General features: G+C 44.4%; 1 protein-coding gene across 1 annotated transcript in view; it reads right to left on the bottom strand.

The window, feature by feature from the left end:
• LOC120979062 (cadherin-related family member 3-like) overlaps positions 1–22,322 on the bottom strand; it is a 53,323-nt gene extending 31,001 nt beyond the window's left edge. Inside the window, exons 1-4 of the mRNA XM_040407587.1 lie at positions 22,236–22,322; positions 19,541–19,737; positions 10,595–10,760; positions 1,217–1,305 (exon numbers count right to left, since the gene is read on the bottom strand). Coding sequence (XP_040263521.1) covers positions 1,217–1,305; positions 10,595–10,760; positions 19,541–19,737; positions 22,236–22,278 — 495 coding nt within the window. The 5' untranslated portion in view covers positions 22,279–22,322. The remainder of the gene's footprint in view (positions 1–1,216; positions 1,306–10,594; positions 10,761–19,540; positions 19,738–22,235) is intronic.
• Positions 22,323–22,991: the final 669 nt, after the last annotated feature.

Here is a 22,991-nt window from a genome sequence, read left to right as displayed (position 1 = left end):
GCTGAACCGAGATGTCCTTAGGAAAACAAAGGGGAACGAATAGGGAAGTCGTGGCAGCTACTGCCCTGAACAATGGCTCATCCGACAGATTAAAGACACACAGGGGGTCACCACGTCACGCTTCACCTCCACTGTATACGGCCAGTGCTTTCAGTCGGCTTGCATACCTTAGCTTGTTTGCTTGCCTACTCACCTGGATTGTCCACTAGCACAGATAAGAGCTCCAGCACAAACAGCAGAGCAAGCAAGTCTTATGAAAGATGCCACTAGCAGTATACCTGTATTTATATTGGGACCATTGACTATGAATGATGTATGTAGCTCCCCCTGGTGGTGACTATAAGCAGCAATAATTTGAATGTGGATGGGTCAGTACACTATGCTATACAAGTTAAAAGGGGTTTTCAGGGATTTAGATAATGATGACTTATCCTCAGGACAGGTCACCAATATCTGATAGGTGGGGGTCTGCCACCTGCCCCCCTCCCCCGATCTACTGTCAGCCACCGACACTGGAAATTAAGCAGTTGATAAAGCCAGAAGCAGAAGGCTGAATAGTTTCTTTGCAAGCGGCTGCCCAAAACAGCTGATCGGTGGGCGTGCTGAGTGTCATACCCCTCAATGATCAAACGTTGATAAAGTAGGCCATCCATATCTACGGTAAGTCCCTGACAACCCCTTCAAACAGGTTTTCTAGGATTATAAAAACATGGCTGTTTTCTTCAAAACACAGCGCCACTCCTACGGGTCAATTCTGGTATTGCAGCTCAGCTCCATCGAAGTGAACGGGCTGAGTTGTAATACCACACATGACCTGTGGACAGGAGTGGTGCTGTTTTTGAAAGAAATTAGGAATATTTTTTCTAATCCTAGAGAACCCCTTTAATATGTGGCAGCTGAGTTTTAGTAAAAACTCACATTCTTCACAAAATAAACCTAGAGCACTTTTTCTCAGAACACTGCATTGCATTGTTCCTCTGTTATTCTTCCTGGAAATGTATAATGTTTCCATTCCCAATGAAGGGGGGGGGGGTGACCATGTATAATCTGCTTGTATTGGGACACAACCTGTTGACAAGTGTAAGCAACACCCAGTTGTCAGTGTGTTCATAAAATAGAGAGTAAAATATGATAAAAGAATCCATTCAAGGTTTGATTCAAGCTTGAAAAACCAATTCTAGTTATTATGAATTATTAGAAGCCGTATGATTGTCACCTGCAGAATATCTTTATCTGGATCTTTAGCCGCCACTTTGTAAATGACTGTGGAAATGGGAGTATTTTCAGGAATATAAACCTCTGCGTCTGTTGGGGAGAAATGACTTTGAGAAGTGAACTATGAATATTAATGTATCTAATAAATACCATAATGTCTGATGTTCTGTGCAGGAAGGATCCAAAAGGAAACTGAACTGTAAGAAACAGGCTGCAATATATAGAAAACCTATAGGGGGTCATTTACTACCACTATTTGGCATATATCTGTCACACTATTTTGCCACAATCTACGACATTTACTTTTTCTACCACTCACGCCAGGTCTAGGCATAGAAAATTTTCTAAATCTACGCCAGCAAGAGGCCGGCACCTCTACATAACTTAGGCTACTTTCACACTAGCATTTTCAATTCCGCTGTTGAGATCCGTCACAGGTTCTCAATAGCGGATGAAAACACTTCAGTTTTGTCCCCATTCATTGTCAATGGGGACAAAACTGAACTGAACGAAACGGAGTCACCAGAATGCATTCCGTTCCGTTTGGTTGCGCTCCCATCGCGGACAGAATAACGCTGCAAGCAGCATTTTTCTGTCCGCGATGTGGTGCAGGGAAAGACAGATCCGTCCTGACACGCAATGTAAGTCTGACACAATAGAAAACGGATCCGTCCCCCATTGACTTTCAATGGTGTTCATGACGGATCAGTCTTGGCTATAGAAGACATAATGCAATCGGATCCGTTCATGGTGGATGCATGCGGTTGTATTATTGTAACAGAAGCGTTTTTGCAGATCCATGACAGATCCGCAAAAAAACGCTAGTGTGAAAGTAGCCATAGGCGGATGAACGGTGAGCGCAAGAGGGACGAAGACCGGCGTCTTAATCAGAAATGTCCCCCCATAATGTCTATATAAATTATAATCTCACACTATGCTGACATGTCCGTTTTAGTAAATAAATGTATTCCCCAATAAGCAACAATGCTTTTTGCGCTATTCTTCTGTTATTCCTCCTGGAAATGTATGAATACTTAAATATGAATATTACCATAACTATTGTTAATGGACTCTTTCTTTACACACTCTATCACTATCCAAGTAGTGCTGACAGTGGTAGACTGTGTAAAGAGACACCCTACTGAGAAGGGGAATGGTAGTGTCAAGTCATTCATAATTTCCAGGAGGAATAATAGAGGAAGACACCCCGGTATGATTTATTAGGGAATACAAGTATAAATACATAAATAAAATATAAAAATAACAATAATAATAATAATAATGAAAACAACACAAGGGTAAAAGTCATAGGTCCTCTTTCAAAGTGGTATTCCAGGCAAAAATTGAAATTCCTTCTTTCACCAAGGGTGGAGGCTCTTATCTCCCAGCATTTCATCTACCTGGCACCCACCAAACTGTAGATCCATGGGATTCTTCTTTCAGACCACTACTGTGGTCTGATAGCACCCTCAGTTCCTGGAAAGCAGATGTCATGACCCATCCAGGAACCCCTGCACTGTGCACCCTGGCTCTCCACTCCAATCAGCTTGTGTCACTTTAAAGCAGGCATCCTCAAACTGCGGCCCTCCAGCTGTTGCAAAACTACAACTCCCAGCATGCCCGAACAGCCTACAGGTATCATCCTACAGTAGGGCATTGTGGGAGTTGTAGTTTTACAACAGCTGGAGGGCCGCAGGTTGAGGATGCCTGCTTTAAAGGATAGGTTCATTTTTTTTCTTTAGACCATTTTACTTTATATATGGACACAATTTATATAAAAATTTGAACATACGGTGGGAAAAATAAGTATTTGATAGACTGGTGATTTTCCCTCCTACAAAGAATGGAGAGCGCCATTTTTATCGTAGGTCCACTTCAAGTGTGAGAGACACAGCGAGTGGAGTTGATACCAAAAAGTTTTATTTTGGTCTCATGTGACCACCTGACCTTTTCCTATTCCTCCTCTGGATCATCCAGATGGTCATTGGTGAACTTCAAACGGGTATGTGCTGGCGTGCACAGGGAGATCTTGCATCCATGGCGGTGTAATGTGTTACTAACGGTAATCTTTGAGACTGTGGTCACAGCTCTCTTCAGGTCATTGACCAGGTCCTCCAGTGTAGTTCTGGGCTGACCTTTCTCAGAATCATCCGTACCCCGCGAGGCGAGATCTTGCATGAAGCCCCAGACTGAGGAAGATTGTCAGTCATCTTGTGTTTCTTCCATTTTGTAATAATTGCGCCAACAGTTGGTGACTTCTCACAAAGCTGCTTGCCTTATCGTCCTGTAGCCCATCCCAGCCGTGTGCAGGTCTACAATTTTGTCACTGGTGTCTTTAGACAGCTCTTTTGTCTTGGCCATGGTGGAGAGGTTGGAGTGTGATTGATCATGTGGACAGGTGTCTATTATACAGGTAATGAGTTCAAACAGGTGCAATTAATACAAGTAATGAGTAGGGCTGAGCGAACACCTAGAAGTTCGGGTTCGCCGGGTTCGGCCGAACTTCGCTGCAAAGTTCTGGTTCGGGACCCAAACTTTGGAGCACTAAAATTGCTCTAAAAAGTCATAGAAAGGGCTAGAGGGCTGCAAAAGGAAGCAAAATGGGGTTAAGAGCAGGACAATTGCCCTGCAAACAAATGTGGATAGGGAAATTAATTAAAATAACATTTAAAAAAAGTAAAAAATAATGATCTTGAACTAGGAGGTGGAGGTCAAAGTGGAGTAGGAGGTTGAGGTGGTGGTGGACGTGGCGGTGTAGGTGGACGTGGCGGTGGAGGAAGAGGGGGAGGTAGCCAACACAATTTTAGTAGTTTTTTTATTTTTTATTTTTATTTTTTTTATTTTTCATAAATTTGGGAAGACCCCAAAACATTGGGAAATATAAAAAAGAAAACAAAGAGAAAGTGCGCTGGAGTATAACAATGGCTGAGTGCAGCCAGTATACTTGTCTATTCTGCCCAAGGTACGGACAACTCCTGTGGGATCCATGCCTGGTTCATTTCAATGAACGTGAGCTTGTCCACATTGGCTGTGGACAGGCGGCTGCGCTTGTCTGTGATGACGCCCCCTGCCGTGCTAAACACACGTTCAGACAATACACTGGCTGCAGGGCAGACCAGCACCTCCAAGGCGTAAAGGGCAAGCTCAGGCCATGTGCCCAATTTAGAGACCCAGAAGTTGAAGGGGGCAGACCCGTCATTCAGTACGTGTAGGCGTGTGCACACATACTGCTCCACCATGTTGGTGAAATGCCGCCTCCTGCTAAGACGTTCCATATCAGCTGGTGGTGCTGGTTGTTGTGGCGTGCTGACAAAGCTTTTCCACATTTCGGCCATGCTAACCCTGCCTTCTGAGGTGCTGGCGGTGCCCCAGCTGCGTTGGCGACTTCTTCCTCCTCCTCTGACTTCGCCTTGTGCTTCCACTGAGCCCCCGGTGTCAGGTGGGAATGCAACCAGCAGCGCATCTACCAGCGTGCGCTTGTACTCGCGCATCTTCTGATCACGCTCCAGTGACGGAATTAAGGACGGTACATGGTCTTTGTAACGGGGATCCAGCAGGGTGGCCACCCAGTAATCAGCACAAGTTAAAATGTGGGCAACTCGGCGGTCGTTTCGGAGACACTGCAGCATGTAGTCGCTCATGTGTGCCAGGCTGCCCAGAGGCAACGACAAGCTGTCCTCTGTGGGAGGTGTATCGTCTGTGTCCTCTGTATCCCCCCAGCCACGCTCCAGTGATGCCCATGAGCTGCTTTGGGTGCCACCCTGCTGTGAACACGGTTCCTCCTCATCATCATCCTCCTCCTCCAGAACTGTGCCCTGGCTGGACAGTTGTGTACCTGGCCTCTGTTGGTGCAGGAACCCACCCTCCAAGCCACTTGTGAATTACTGGCCTGATAACCGTGGAAATGATTCCTCTTCCTCCTGTGCCACATCCTCTTCCATCATCGCCCGAAGCGTGCTTACTGGTCCACGTATCCGTAGTGAGGTGCACCTTGCCACAGATGGCGTTGCGCAGTGCACACCTGATTTTGTCCGCCACTTGGCTGTGCAGGGAAGGGATGGCTCACCTAGAAAAGTAGTGGCGGCTGGGCACGACGTACTGTGGGACAGCCACCGCCATAAGTTTTTTTTAAAGTCTCCGTCCCCACCAGATGGAATGACAGCATTTCAAAGGCCAGTAATTTAGAAATGCTGGCATTCAGGGCTAGGGATCGCGGGTGGGTAGGGGGGTTCTTCCTCTTTCTCTCCATTGTTTGGGAGATGGACAGCTGAACGCTTCCATGGGACATTGTGGAGATGCTTGGTGACGGACGTGGTGGCGTTGCTACCACATCCTCTGTTTGCAGGGTGGCAGGTGGCACTGTCACTCCAGAGGGGGAGGAAGAGGCCGAGACTGCAGCCGAAGAGGGAGCAGGAGGGGCCTGAGATCTTTTGTGGTTTTTGAGGTGTGTACTCCACTGCAGCTCATGCTTTGCATTTAGATGCCTGGTCATGCAGGTGGTGCTCAGGTTAAGAACATTTATGCCTCACTTTAGGCTCTGAATGCACAGCGTGCAAACCAATCACGTTTTGTCGTCAGAGCATTGTCTGAAGAACTGCCACGCCAGGGAACTCCTTGAAGCTGGTGGTGGGCAGTAGCAGGCGTACTGTCTAGGTGACGGCCACTCTGCTTTTGCACCCTGCTCCCTCTTTTGCTGTGCGGCTGGCGCTATGTGACCACCACCTCTTCCTCTGAACTGCACACGTCACTCGCATGACCTTGATTCCATGTGTGGTCTAGGACCTCATCGTCCTCCACATCATCTTCCACCCACTCTTCACCCCTGCCCTCCTTGCCGGTAGGGTGACCACATTTCCAAACTGCCATTCAGGGACACCCGCCCCGGCCCCCCCGCACCCATGTCCACTCCCCAAAAAATATGATTTTTGATACTTTTTAAAAAAAATTAAGTCACTTAGTGACAGCGGCGTACTTTGTACTTACGCTGGCAAGTTCATTGCATCGAAGTTATGCTTGAGATTGCTATAAACATAACTGCCTGTGCATTGTTCAGTAATTTGTGATTGTGCCCTGCACACAATCACTGGCTACCTAAAACAGGTCATATTTTTAATGTGTTAGACATCTCTTAATCCCCTTTTATAGAGAGGGGGATCTGTGGATGACATTGCAATGGGGGGGGGATCTGTGGATGCCACATACCGTATATAGCATCTTATGCTATATGTGTCATCCCCAGATCCACCCCATGACAGTGTCATCCCCATTTCCCCCTCCATAACAGTGTCATCCACAGATCTCCCTCCCTATAACAGTGTCATCCACAGATCTCCCTCCCTATAACAGTGTCATCCACAGATCTCCCTCCCTATAACAGTGTCATCCACAGATCTCCCTCCCCGCCTCTCACAGGAGTGTACATATATAAAAAAAAGCATATTTCACATGAACACTTACAGTTACTTGGCTTGGCCCTTGGGGATCTCGGACGCCACTTCAACACTTTGGCCGGGGGCTCGGCGGAGCTGATGTTGTGTTTTATCCTAATGAGAAAGATTTCATAATAAGGATTTGGAGAAGGGGCAGAGGGATAGCAGAGCAGGGAGAGGCTGGTGCTGCTACTAGGGGGTCATACCATGGGGGAGTAATAAAGCCCACCATAATGCTCCCCCAGTAGAAAGAATTCTCTTTATAATGTGAAAAACATACCCCCTTGTAATGCCCCCAGTTGAGCTAATGTCCCCCATAATGTGCCAGTATAAAATACCCCTATATAGTGCCCCAGTAAATGGCTCCATAGTGCTCCTCTCCCCCCTTCCTGCTAGTGCCCCCCATAATGTACCAGTATAAAATGCCCCATATATCGTGCCCCAGTAGATGCCCTCAGTGTCCCCCATAATTTGCAAGTATAAAATACCCCTTCTTAGTGCCCCCCGTAGATGACTCCATAGTACTCCTGTCTCCCCTTCTCCATAGTACCCACCATAATGTGTCCCAGTATAAAATGCTACTGTACAGAGCCCCCCATATAAAACACCCCTTCTTTGTGGCCTCAGTAGATGCCCCTATAGTGCCCACCAATAATGTGCCAGTAATAAGTGCCCTCAATAACGTGCCACTGCCAGTAACAAGAGCCCCCCAATGTGCCAGTAACAAGAGCCCCATCACGTGCCAGTAATAAGCCCCCCATCACGTGCCAGTAATAAGCCCCCCCATTACGTGCCAGTAATAAGCCCCCCATCACGTGCCAGTAATAAGCCCCCCATCACGTGCCAGTAATAAGCCCCCCATCACGTGCCAGTAACAAGAGCCCCATCACGTGCCAGTAATAAGCCCCCCCATCACGTGCCAGTAATAAGCCCCCCATCACGTGCCAGTAATAAGCCCCCCATCACGTGCCAGTAATAAGCCCCCCATCACGTGCCAGTAATAAGCCCCCCATCACGTGCCAGTAATAGGCCCCCCCATTACGTGCCAGTAATAAGCCCCCCCATTACGTGCCAGTAATAAGCCCCCCATTACGTGCCAGTAATAAGCCCCCCATTACGTGTCAGTAATAAGCCCCCCATTACGTGCCAGCAATAAGCCCCCCATTACGTGCTTGTAATAAGCCCCCCATTACGTGCCAGTATTAAGCCCCCCCATCACTTGCCAGTATTAAGCCCCCCATCATGTGCCAGTATTAAGTCCCCCCATCATCATGTGCCAGTATTAAGCCCCCCCATCATCATGTGCCAGTATTAAGCCCCCCCATCATGTGCCAGTATTAAGCCCCCCCATTGTAATAAGCCCCCCCATTGTAATAAGCCCCCCCATTGTAATAAGTCCCCCCATTGTAATAAGCCCCCCCAATGCCAGTAACACTATTGTAAAAAAAAAAAAAAAAAAAAAAAAAAACACTTATACTTACCTCAGTGTCAGCGATGCGATGCAGACTCTTCCTGTGTCCCGCGCTGTAAGGCTCGGGCGGTGCGATGACGTCATCGCCCCGCCTTCGCCGGCCTCTGATAGGCTGCCGGCCTAGTGCCTGCAGCCTATCAGAGGAAGGGGAAGGGACACGCCTCTCCCTCCCCTGCACCTCCGCTGGCACAGGCAGATTACTAAGGAGATGAGCGCAATGGAAGCGCTCATCTCCCTGTGCCCGGCGGCGGCGGCTCACTTGGGGGGGCATTTTAGTTGGGGGGGCACATGGGGGGGCACAGCATGATGTAGGGGGGGCCGTGGCCCCCTCTGGCCCCCCCCTGGCGACGCCACTGACTGGCAGGCAGTTGATTCCGGGACTCTCTATTGTCCCGGTTTGAAGGCTCCCGGGACACGGGACAAAAACGTAAATTACGGGACGATCCCGGGCAAACCGGGACACGTGGTCACCCTACTTGCCGGTCTGCACACTGCAGAAAGCCGCAGCAGTTGGCACCTGTGTTTCGTCATCATCCGAGATGTGCTGCGGTGGTCCTCCCATGTCCTCATCCTGAAACATAAGTGGTTGGGCATCGGTGCACTCAATCTCTTCCACTTCTGGGGAAGGGCTATGTGGATGGCCCTCGGAAACCCTGCTAACAGAGTCATCAAAAAGCAGAAGAGACTGCTGCATGACTTGGGGCTCGGATTGCTTGGCTGATTTGCAAGGGGGTGAGGTGAAAGACAGATGTCCATGGGCGGCAGGTGCTAACTCTGTGGTTTCAGCAGGGGACCGGGTGGGAGACAATGTGAAGGAACTGGAGGCTCTGTCAGCCACCCAATCTACTATCGCCTCTACTTGTTCTGGCCTCACCATTTGTACACCGGTATTCGGGCCTACAAAATGACGCTGAACGTCCTGTCACCTACGTGCACCTGAGGAAGGTGTTTCATTTGGGCGTGTAGCTGGCACAGATCGACCACGTCCTCTCCCTGCAACAGGAGCTCTACCAACACCACGACCAGGGCCACGTCCCTTCTTTGATGCTCTCCTCATTCTTTGAGGTCACCCGCCGAACTAACAGATGGATTAACTATATCAATTTCCCTGTCACGTATGCAGTGCAGATGTACTTCACACCAAAAATGGGTATATGACGTGCAACTAACAGACGGATCAACTATTATATTTGTGTGTCAGGGGTACAAAGTACAATGTTGCATTGCACCCAGAAAAAAAATCACTGTAGGTCACCCACAGATTTAACAGCCAGATTTATGATTATCTTTCTGTGTCAGGGGTGCAAAGATGGTGTATTGCACTTACAAAAAATCGCACTAACACTGTCCCTCACTTCAGCTGTCTGCTTCCTGTCCCTGCACTACTCAGAGCTGATGGGCGGTGCTACACGTGATCCAGCTTATATAGAGGCTGGGTCACATGATGCACCGGCCAATCACAGCCATGCCATTAGTAGGCATGGCTGTGATGGCTTCTAAGTGCCCACAGCTTAAAAGCTTTATTAAATGCCCGAACACCGAACTCGAACCTGAACTTTTCCGGCAAAGTTCGGGTACCAAAAATCGTAAAGTTCGGTACGGACCCAAACTTTACAGTTCGGGTTCGCTCAACACTAGTAATGAGTGCAGAGTAGGAGGGCTTCTTAAAGAAAAACTAAGAGGTCTGTGAGAGCCAGAATTCTTGCTGGGTGGTAGGTGATCAAATACTTATTTGATGCAATAAAATACAAATGAATTATTTAAAAATCATACAATGTGATTTTCTAGATTTTTTTTTTTAGATTCTGTTGAATCGTAGGTACACAGTTGAAGTGTGCCTACCATGGAAATTACAGACCTCTCCATTCTTTGTGGGTGGGGAAACTTGCAAAATCGTCAGTGTATGAAATACTTATTTTCCCCACTGTAATTCATTTTGCACTGTCTGCAACCCATCCTCATCCAGAGCTCCAGTCTTAATGCTGCAGGTTTCTAAGCTAGTTTTCTGCATAGAGCTTGCTGTTAAATCACATTCTGTGATTTAATAGCAAGCTCATGTTGTGCCATTCCTTAATTTTTCCCGCTAGAAGATATGAATTAATTACTATCAGGTTGAAATGAAGGTCCAGATGGTGATTACCAGTTGGGGGGGGGGGGGGGGTTCCTTCACAGTCTGACATTATGCAATCAGTGCTTCCAGTGTGAGACTGTGCAGGGACACGCCCCCTATTGAGAACACCCAGCTGGACCTTCATTGCAAACTATCCGCCATTCATTCATAACTTGTAGCAGAAATAATAACGGAATGGCACAACACAGAGTCAGAAGAATAGATGCTCCAGAATTATTATTACACAGGGAATGCAAGTATTTACTAAAACAGACATGTCAGGAGGGGAGACGGGTCCTCTTTAAGGCTGTTTGGCTGGCCGTTACCATATAGCTCTACATCACATCCCATGTAGTAGTTGGGATTTACCTTTATCAGCCAGTGTACCAGTGAACATCGGGGGTTTGTTGACTTTGGAGATCTCAACGACAATGGACTGAGTGGCTGTTGTCCCTTTACTGTCTTCCACTAGGATTTGAAGGGTGTATAGGGGGACAGCTTCAAAGTCCAGCTTGGGTGTGCTGGTCGTTATCAACTAGACAGAAGAATAAGGACAAAGAAAATGAAATCATTATCTCTCTCTGTCTATAACTACCTCATATCTATCTATGCATCTGTCTATCTCCTCATCATGCCTATCTATATATCTGTCTATCTCCATGTATATATTCAGTATCCATCTCATGCCTATCTATATATCTGTCTATCTCCATGTATATATTCAGTATCCATCTCATGCCTATCTATATATCTGTCTATCTCCATGTATATATTCAGTATCCATCTCATGCCTATCTATATATCTGTCTATCTCCTCATCATGCCTAGGTATATATCTGTCTATCTCCATGTATATATTCAGTATCCATCTCATGCCTATCTATATATCTGTCTAAAAACAGAAAGAAACAGCCACACTGTCAAAAAAGAGGAGAGAGTCTATAGGTATCCAAGAGGCAGCACTCCAAAATAGGTGAAACGTTAAATGGACATGCTTTATCCACCCCAACTGCAGTCTGTCGCTCTATCATATACTGTATATATCTATCTCAAATATATTTATGTATAACTTTGATTTATCGATCTATCTCTATCTATTATATATATATATATATATATATATTTATGTATCTTCAATTTCTCGATCTATCTATATATCTAATAATATTTGTAAAATATTTTATTTATTTATTGTTTATATATTTTATATGTAAAATTGGGAAAGGGGTGATTTATACTTAATATTTTGGTGTTTTTTTATTTTATTTTTTTGTACAGTTAAGGCTACTTTCACACTAGCGTTCAGAACAGATCCGTCTGCATTATAACTTAGAAAAATTTCTAAGTGTGAAAGTAGACAAAAACACAGAAATGAAGTGGCAATTCTGGAGGAGCTGCTCAGCCCCTGACACTGTGGCGTGTCTTTTATTGGGGGAGCAGCCCCACCGCATGTGGACCGCAATAATCGACTAACCCCAGCAAAATATGCATACAATGGAGGACGTCGACGCGGTCCACATGCACCACAAGAGCAAACTACACAGAATGTAGCAAATAAACATATGAAACACAGAGAGGAAATGCACCAAACAGAAATGCTACTGACTATACTGGGAAGTCATACATGCAGGTATTAAAAGCTGAGACTTGTATGCATATTTTGCTGGGGTTAGTCGATTATTGCGGTCCACATGCGGTGGGGCTGCTCCCCCAATAAAAGACACGCCACAGTGTCAGGGGCTGAGCAGCTCCTCCAGAATTGCCACTTCATTTCTGTGTTTTTGTCTTGTTAGATTTGAGTGTGTTTATACACTCTGTTGCACCTGGTAACTTCCATCACATGGTCTGGCATAGGTGTGGCTCACGGCCTGGCCTCATTCACATTGTACTACCACAGTATTCATGCTGGGCCTTTGTGTGGAGGCTTGGCTGTGTGCTGAATTATATCACCCCCAGACCATGTTCACACCATAGTTAGAGTAGCGGCTAGGACCCTTTGCCATGCTGAGTGACCGTGACGTGGTGCATTGATGGGCTCCGATATCTTCCTGACTGGAACATATTGGCGAAAGTCTCAGCTTTTAATACCTGCATGTATGACTTCCCAGTATAGTCAGTAGCATTTCTGTTTGGTGCATTTCCTCTCTGTGTTTCATAAGTGTGAAAGTAGCCTGAGCGGATCCGTCCAGACTTTACATTGAAAGTCAATGGGGGCGGATCCGTTTGAAGATTGAGCCATATTGTGTCATCTTCAAACGGATCCGTCCCCATTGACTTACATTGTAAGTCTGGACGGATCCGCTCGCCTCCGCTGCAAGCAGCGTTCAGGTGTCCGCTCACTGAGCGGAGCGGAGGCTGAGCGCTGGCAGGCGGATGCATTCTCAGTGGATCCGCCTCCACTGAGAATGCATTAGGGCCAGACGGCTGCGTTCAGGGCCGCTTGGGAGACCCTTCAAACGGAGCTCACGAGCGGACACCTGAACGCAGGTGTGAAAGTAGCCTTATTTAATAACTTTTTTCCCCCATAAGGGGCTAGAACCTGGGATCTTTTCATCCCTTGTCCTATTAACAATAGAGCTCTATTAGGGTGAATAGGACTTCACACTCTCCCTGCTGCCCTGTGCATAGTACACACAACAGCAGGGAGGTTACCATGGCAGCCCGGCTGTCCTGGCTGTCCTGGCTGCCATGGTAACCGATTGGAGCCCCAGGATTACACTGCTGGGGCTCCGATCAGAAGCTGCCACTGCCACCAATGAAGAGGAGGGGAGGGGACCCTGTGGCCACTACCACCAATGTTTTTAATACTGGGGGGGGCGCACTGTTTTTAATACTGGGGGGAGGGGAGAACGCACTGAGCCACTAATGTTTTTAATACTTAGGACGGGGGAGGGCACACTGCGCCACCAATGTTTTTAATACTGGGGATGGGGGGGGGCGCACTGCGCCACCAATATTAATTAACGTTCAATATACAAATGCAGGCGGCGGCAGAAACACATTGCCGGCACCCGACCTCTGACAGGGCGCTGCGATCAGTGGCAGTTAACCCCTCAGATGCAGTTAATTGCCACGGATTGCAGCGCCCTGTCAGAGGCAGGGTGCCAGCAATGTGTTTCTGCCGCCACCTGCATTTGTAATGTATAAAACGTTAGTTATTATTGGTGGCGCAGTGCGCACTCCCCTCCTCCGCTCTCATTGGAGGCAGCAGCAGCACAGGGGGAGGGAGAGAATGCTTCCTTCTCCCCGTGATGCTGAGGGAACATGGCCGCGCTGAGAGCAGCTCAATCCAGTATCGATAAAAGACAAATCCCGGTATCGTATCGATACCGGGCTAAAAGTATCGATTGGGTAACGAAAGTTCGATACCCGAAAAACCCTATACTATATACATGTACTGTATTATATATATGTATTATATATACTATGTATGTGTACTATATTATATACCATATATGTGTGCTGTATTATATATACTATATACGTGTACTGTATTATATATTCTATATACATGTACTGTATTAAATAACATGTAGACGTACTGTAGTATATATTCTATATATATGTATTGTATTATATATACTATATACATGTACTGTATTATATACTATATATGTGTACTGTACTATATACTATATACGTGTACTGTACTATATACTATATACGTGTACTGTACTATATACACTATATACTATGTACATGTACTGTATTATATATCATATACATGTACTGTATTATATACTATATACATGTACTGTATTATATACTATATACGTGTACTGTATTATATATTCTATACACATGTACTGTATTATATAACATATACACGTACTGTAGTATATATTCTATATATATGTATTGTATTATATATACTATGTACATGTACTGTATTATATACTATATACATGTACTGTATTATATAACATATACACGTACTGTAGTATATATTCTATATATATATATATATATGTATTGTATTATATATACTATATACAGGGAGTGCAGAATTATTAGGCAAGTTGTATTTTTGAGGATTAATTTTATTATTGAACAACAACCATGTTCTCAATGAACCCAAAAAACTCATTAATATCAAAGCTGAATATTTTTGGAAGTAGTTTTTAGTTTGTTTTTAGTTTTAGCTATTTTAGGGGGATATCTGTGTGTGCAGGTGACTATTACTGTGCATAATTATTAGGCAACTTACCAAAAAACAAATATATACCCATTTCAATTATTTATTTTTACCAGTGAAACCAATATAACATCTCAACATTCACAAATATACATTTCTGAAATTCAAAAACAAAACAAAAACAAATCAGTGACCAATATAGCCACCTTTCTTTGCAAGGACACTCAAAAGCCTGCCATCCATGGATTCTGTCAGTGTTTTGATCTGTTCACCATCAACATTGCGTGCAGCAGCAACCACAGCCTCCCAGACACTGTTCAGAGAGGTGTACTGTTTTCCCTCCTTGTAAATCTCACATTTGATGATGGACCACAGGTTCTCAATGGGGTTCAGATCAGGTGAACAAGGAGGCCATGTCATTAGATTTTCTTCTTTTATACCCTTTCTTGCCAGCCACGCTGTGGAGTACTTGGACGCGTGTGATGGAGCATTGTCCTGCATGAAAATCATGTTTTTCTTGAAGGATGCAGACTTCTTCCTGTACCACTGCTTGAAGAAGGTGTCTTCCAGAAACTGGCAGTAGGACTGGGAGTTGAGCTTGACTCCATCCTCAACCCGAAAAGGCCCCACAAGCTCATATTTGATGATACCAGCCCAAACCAGTACTCCACCTCCACCTTGCTGGTGTCTGAGTCGGACTGGAGCTCTCTGCCCTTTACCAATTCAGCCACGGGCCCATCCATCTGGCCCATCAAGACTCACTCTCATTTCATCAGTCCATAAAACCTTAGAAAAATCAGTCTTGAGATATTTCTTGGCCCAGTCTTGACGTTTCAGCTTGTGTGTCTTGTTCAGTGGTGGTCGTCTTTCAGCCTTTCTTACCTTGGCCATGTCTCTGAGTATTGCACACCTTGTGCTTTTGGGCACTCCAGTGATGTTGCAGCTCTGAAATATGGCCAAACTGGTGGCAAGTGGCATCTTGGCAGCTGCACGCTTGACTTTTCTCAGTTCATGGGCAGTTATTTTGCGCCTTGGTTTTTCCACACGCTTCTTGCGACCCTGTTGACTATTTTGAATGAAACGCTTGATTGTTCGATGATCACGCTTCAGAAGCTTTGCAATTTTAAGAGTGCTGCATCCCTCTGCAAGATATCTCCCTATTTTTGACTTTTCTGAGCCTGTCAAGTCCTTCTTTTGACCCATTTTGCCAAAGGAAAGGAAGTTGCCTAATAATTATGCACACCTGATATAGGGTGTTGATGTCATTAGACCACACCCCTTCTCAGTACAGAGATGCACATCACCTAATATGCTTAATTGGTAGTAGGCTTTCGAGCCTATACAGCTTGGAGTAAGACAACATGCATAAAGAGGATGATGTGGTCAAAATACTCATTTGCCTAATAATTCTAATTTTTTATTTTTTTTTGTTGATAATTCTTTCTTTGTATTTATTCAGTCACATGTACAGGCAATAAGTGACGCGTGCGTTTCGGTGCTGCCGCACCTTCCTCAGACTTATCCTCATACAAAGAACATTTCATGTTTAAATAGAGCGCCCAAACACAGGGAAATGACATCACACAGAAAACCACACCCACCAATCAGTGTTAAAACAAAAACATATGAGTTCCTTTAAATTCACTTTAGTTTGTTCCTTACTTCTTTCTTCCTTCATTATGTTCGCTGTAAATAATATATAGAAAAAAATCCATTTATTTTCTTACAAAGGATATTTTTGTCCAAAAATTATTATTTTCATCATTTTCTTTTTTCTTTTTATTTTTTGTTTTAAAGTTTTTTATTTGTTTTTAATTGCACTATTGCAATACTCAAAAATATAACATTATAGAAAAATTATTATCCTGAGAAAAATATTATTATACCAAGGTGATCTATCAGAGGAAGCTTTGTACATTATACTCCCGGTTGAGTCCGTGGGGCTCAATCGTTCGTAATCGATGTATCCAATAAGCCTCCCTCTGCAGCAATAACTTGTTCCTATCTCCACCCCGACGTGGAAGGGGTACACTGTCTATAATCTGGTAACGCAACTGTGCCACTGTGTGTCTATGTGCATGGAAGTGGAATGGTACAGGAAATAATAAATTTTGCTTGCGGATGGTGGACTTGTGGTTACTAAGTCTGTCTTTCATCCTAGTGGAAGTCTCTCCCACGTACAATAGACCACAGGGGCACTTTAAAATATATATAACAAAACGACTGTCACAGGTAAAAATTTTTTTTATAGGTATGCGTTCGCCAGATTGTGGATGTGTAAAGTGTGTACCCTTAATCACACTAGAGCAGTGTACGCAATTTAAGCAGGGAAAAGTTCCCATTTTAGGAGTAGCCAGTACTCTCTGTATAGATGCAGTTTTACTACTTCCAATGTCAGCCCGTACTATCTTATCACGTATATTTGTGGCTCTTTTGAAGCACATCATAGGTGGTAGTTTAAACTCCACTACTTGTGGGTATGACTTTGACACTACATTCCAATGTTTATTTATTATCCCTCTCAATCTCTGAGACCATGGATGATACTGAATTACAAGTGGAATCCGTGGTTCTTTTAGGGGCTTATCCTGTTGTTTTATCTCAACTCGGTTCCTTTGTTCTTTTAATAAGTGATCGGGATAACCTCTCTCCTTAAATTTCTGGCTCATTTCGTCTAATCTTTCCTTACATAATTCAGCTGTGCCCACTATGCGCTTAACCCTTTGAAATTGGGAAAAGGGGAGGGATTTTTTTGTGGCTGCTGGGTGGTTGCTAGTATACATGAGTAAGCTATTTCGATCTGTATTTTTTGTAAATAGATCCGTGTATAACCCACCTGTGTCTCCCTTAATTACCCACGTGTCTAGGAAAGAAATTTTTTGTACATCAAAATGCAGAGTGAATTTCAACTCAGGCCAGACAGAATTGAGGTGAAGAGTAAATTGTTGAAGGGATCGAACGTCGCCGCGCCATACGCAAATAATGTCATCGATAAAACGACGCCAGAATTTGCAGTGTTTTCTATAGAAATCATTAGTATAGACGAAATCCGTCTCAAATTGTGCCATATAATATATATATATATTTTAAAGTGCCCCTGTGGTCTATTGTACGTGGGAGAGACTTCCACTAGGATGAAAGACAGACTTAGTAACCACAAGTCCACCATCCGCAAGCAAAATTTATTATTTCCTGTACCATTCCACTTCCATGCACATAGACACACAGTGGCACAGTTGCGTTACCAGATTATAGACAGTGTACCCCTTCCACGTCGGGGTGGAGATAGGAACAAGTTATTGCTGCAGAGGGAGGCTTATTGGATACATCGATTACGAACGATTGAGCCCCACGGACTCAACCGGGAGTATAATGTACAAAGCTTCCTCTGATAGATCACCTTGGTATAATAATATTTTTCTCAGGATAATAATTTTTCTATAATGTTATATTTTTGAGTATTGCAATAGTGCAATTAAAAACAAATAAAAAACTTTAAAACAAAAAATAAAAAGAAAAAAGAAAATGATGAAAATAATAATTTTTGGACAAAAATATCCTTTGTAAGAAAATAAATGGATTTTTTTCTATATATTATTTACAGCGAACATAATGAAGGAAGAAAGAAGTAAGGAACAAACTAAAGTGAATTTAAAGGAACTCATATGTTTTTGTTTTAACACTGATTGGTGGGTGTGGTTTTCTGTGTGATGTCATTTCCCTGTGTTTGGGCGCTCTATTTAAACATGAAATGTTCTTTGTATGAGGATAAGTCTGAGGAAGGTGCGGCAGCACCGAAACGCACGCGTCACTTATTGCCTGTACATGTGACTGAATAAATACAAAGAAAGAATTATCAACAAAAAAAAAAAAAAAATTAGAATTATTAGGCAAATGAGTATTTTGACCACATCATCCTCTTTATGCATGTTGTCTTACTCCAAGCTGTATAGGCTCGAAAGCCTACTACCAATTAAGCATATTAGGTGATGTGCATCTCACAAAAAAAAAAAAAAAAAAAAATTGCCTGTACATGTGACTGAATAAATACAAAGAAAGAATTATCAACAGCGAGTGCCGGTCTATATACATGTACTGTTTGCACAAAGGTTAAAAATGTGATGTTTGTGCCGTTTACAAAGAGAACAGATTGCCCTCAAATCCCTTAGATCTACAACCTGTTCATCATCTTTCCTGAATTATGTTAATTGTTATCATAGAGAAGTCAACATGGGAAATAAATTCAAGTTAAGCCGAATCTACATAGAAAAATGATCCGACAGCACTGAACAAACTGATGAAAGAACGGAAAGTCCATAAACTGGAGAAGTAATTACACTATTATAAGATCAGCGATTAGAGTCAATAAAACAGGCTTCTTCTTAAAGGGATTTCTCACAAAAGCCTTAACATTATGTTTCCAGTAAAATGCCCTATTAATGCTGATCGAGTAGATCAAATGGCGCCCATAAGGATATGTTCACACATATCATTTACGATGCAGATTTTCATATGAGAATCTATGTGGGAAAACCATGCGTAATCCGAAATGTGTGCGGGTACCTTAAAATTGCCCCCAACAAGGCAATTAGGTGTCTAGAATAGAAAACAAATGTCTAGTGTCAAGTCCCGTCAATTTTTAGTCCCTTACTAGTGTGGATACCAAAACTACACCATCAATGGCCAGCATTACAGCTCTCACAGGGTCTGGTTATGGATACGGAGTGTAAAAAAGCTGGGTGGCAATCCATGTGTCCCAGTGCTGTACCTTCTATAGAGACAGGCAACTGACTACTGTGGGGCATCTGTTGGGAGGGGGCCAACCTGTTTTCCTTGCTTGCTATAGCAGACATAGCAGCTGCCGGCAGCCACCACTAGGGGGAGCTCACTGCACACAGAATGACTCTTCTCCCATTTGAGTTCAATTGTAGCTACATAAATTCATATGTAATTAGCTCCCCCTAGTGGTGACTACAGGCAGACACAATGACACCAATTATCAAGCTGCAGAGATTTTGGACCTAAAATCTGCACTCCGTAGTGCTTCCGTGGGCTTCCGATCCGTGCCTCCGTTCCGCACCGTACAGCATCTCCCGGATTGCGGACCCATACAATGAATGCCGGGCAACGGCCGTGTACATTAGCCCTTATATAGTACATGTGCAGATCATTATGCATACCTCCCAATAATTGACAGCTTTCAGAATAATCGCGAAGGGGTGCATCACTGGATTTGAGTTCACTATAAAAGGGGCTCCAACTATAGAATCAAACCGTGCGGCAGTCGCCGTAATCCTTGCCACCAGTGTGCTCCGAGGGGCATCTTCAGGGATGGTCACGTTGTTAGGCAGAAATAACGTTGGAGCGGAAAAGATCACTGAGGAGGCAAGAAACAAATGATGTGATAGAGGAATATATATATATATATGCTTGTAGTCATCTTTCCCAGCACTAGTCACTTGTATGGGACTGAGCTGCGCCTAGGTCATGCCACCAATGAACGTGACATCACTGATCTAGAAAAAGGCTGCAGCACTCACCGGAGCGCAGCGGCCTCTTCAAACAGCTGATCAGAGGGGGTGCTGGAAGATGGCCCCCCACCAATCAAATATCAGAATCTTGGAGAAGCCCTTTAACCAAACACTTATCTTCTATACACAGGTTAAGAGATAAGCGTCAAGGTCCGACTGCTGGGGCCACCATATATCACTAGAATGGGAGACCACAAGTCTGCTCCACTCAACTCTATGAGACTGCAGAAGACTAAGGCTAGGTCTACACGACGACATTTGTCGCGCAACATTTTGTCGCATCAATGTCGCGCGACAATTTTTATAATGATAGTCTATGTGTCGCACTGCAACATGCGACATGCTGCGTCTGAGACGCAACAGTCGCAGAAAATCCATTCGAGATGATTTTTCTGCGGCTGTCGCGTCGCATGCCGCATTGCGACACCATAGACTATCAATTTTGAAAAATTGTCGCGCAACTCTGGTGCGACAAAATGTTGCGCGACAAATGTTGCAGTGTAGTTGTTCCCTATCTGTCACTTATTGTCGCGCGACACATGTCGTTGTGTAGTCCTAGCCTTAATGTGGTTGCGTCCTGGCATATCATTAGGATATAAAAATGTCCCTAAATAACATATATTCAGTGGCTCACTAATAATTAATAATTGGAAATCGCGGTGCTCGAACTGTCTGCCCAAAACTGGATATGAAATATAATTATTGAAGTGGTTATCCAACCCCTATAATGACCCTCCCCCCAATACCTGGGCCCCTCTTATACATTATACTTACCTTCTCCGCGGCGCCTGTGGCGATGCTAAGGAGGCTCATCCCTGTCACAGCCTGCTATTGGCTGCTCGGATCAAAACATCGGAGATGTATCGGCAGCCATGGCAATGGTCAATTGGTTGCCGGCACTCCCACTCATTGATGCTAATTTGTCAATAACGTTGAAAAATTATACTCTTTATTAGAAAATATATGAACATAAAATACCAAACTATACATAAAATAACAATATATGGCAATCCAGCTGTACATAGTATTAGTATGCACACTTGTTAAAAACCTAATAAAAACGGTTTATTACGGGTGCACAGGTGGATTGCCATATATGGTTATTGTTATTTATTTTATGCATGATTGGGTATTTTATGTTCATATATTTTAAATAAAGGACATCATTTTTCGACGTCATTGCCAGATTAGTGCCGATGACACCTATTTGTAAAACAAGCCCCCGAAAGTGAAGGAGAGCGCACTGGGCATGTTCACACCATCCTCGTCGCCTGGAAGCGGCAAGGGCGTGGAGGGGGCCGGGCCGAGCCTTCTATTAGTGTAAAAGAGGAGAAAAAGAGGAATAAAAACGACTCCAGTCAGGGGCTGGGGTAGTTTTCACTCCACATGCATAAACTGCCGGAGGTGGGCATAATTTAATATGGGGAGCACACCTCATCATAAATTAGGTAAATCCTCTGGCAGTGCAGGGACGGAAAGAAAGACCGCTGTAAAAAGCCGATCTTTGTAAATGACCCCCACGTTCTACAAATGACACCAGTTAAATGGGTGCGTCCAGACTTTTGCCCTGTTCATATTAGGGTAAATAATGTCGTAATGGTCTGTACTGGCTGCGTTAGATTGCCTGCTTTGTCAGCCCTCATACCAAGCATTTTTGGGCCGGCTGAAATCAGTTTGCCATTCCTTCCTACTAGAAGGGTTCGTTCACATATCGAATTTCTGCCGCTGATTTGCTGTGCAGCAGACTTGGATGAGCATGCGCCCAATTGTCACTCAGTGGGTCTGATCCTTGGTGTTTTCCACCTGAAATAAGACACTAATGTTTTTTTGTACTGAAATTGGTCTTGGGGAAGCCTGCATGAGGTGCACAGGGTATAGGTGCAGAATGTGTGCTGAAATACATACCTTACAAGTGAGTGGTTTTCTGGGGAACCTTACCGGTATAACTGGAGGCTACCAGGTCCAAATCCAAAACCTGTAACCAGGCCCTGCTCAACCATGTGCCATGTACTGTATATATTACTGGTGTATTCCTATGTGTCACAGCAAAAAACACACTGCAACAGCACTCTGCAAACACAAATTACGTACAATAATGCCATAGTTGTAGAAAATATTCTGTGGCTAAAGCTACGCTTGTTTTATAAATTTGAGATTCTTGGCAAATACATTTTGTACCAAATTATTTGGGCCCATCTGCCAAATGTCAAGGCGAATCAGAGAAGCTTGATGACTACCTACGCCCCTGCCTCTCACCAGCTACCATAGAATTCAAATTAACCATGGTTGGGAAGACATATATGAAATAAGCACAAACCTAGGCCTCTCAGTACGGTATACTAACCTTGAAAAATGCTGAAGGATAACAGCAGAAGCAGTGCCCTCATCCTGCTAAGACCGCACAGCAGGCCTGGGTGATGGGAATGTACAGTCCTGGCACTTTCGGTGGTACATGGCAATTAAATTATTTGTTAGAGAGTACGGCACGCCTCTCCCAGAAAAACCTCATACCTCACAAGGTGTGTTTTGCATGCAGACACAAGCAATGAGCAGGGAAGCACTTAGTATTAGCAAATGTGTTTATTCAGATATTATATGATCTCAGGATTCAGGGTAGATGAAGCCGAACATTGCAAACATTTCCATCCGCATTACAATCGAATGTTACAAAACATGAAACCACACCATTACTGTAATACTACGCCAGGCTAGTCTCTGCATGCTGCTTCATATGGGCTGGAGGTGCTGGCCAAGCGTATGCTGTCTGCTCTAACATCGCAAGTGCCCCTATTCCGGTCAAATCCTAAGCAACGAGCTTCAAAGGGGTTCTCCACTTGATGTGTTTGGGGGATTGCCTGGGTTGTGGCTCTTGGTCCTAGTGTTCTGTCCGGTGTAGCTGAGGGGGGATTGTCTGCGGTTGTGGCTCTTGGTCCTAGTGTTCTGTCCGGTGTAGCTGAGGGGGACTGTCTGGGTTGTGGCTCTTGGTCCTAGTGTTCTGTCCGGTGTAGCTGAGTGGGGATTGTCTGGGTTGTGGCTCTTGGGTCCTAGTGTTCTGTCCAGTGTAGCTGAGGGGGGATTGTCTGGGTTGTGGCTCTTGGTC

The sequence above is a fragment of the Bufo bufo genome, chromosome 9, assembly GCF_905171765.1.
Source record: "Bufo bufo chromosome 9, aBufBuf1.1, whole genome shotgun sequence".
NCBI classification, from domain to species: Eukaryota; Metazoa; Chordata; class Amphibia; order Anura; family Bufonidae; genus Bufo; species Bufo bufo.
This window is presented reverse-complemented; position numbering and strand designations above follow the sequence as displayed.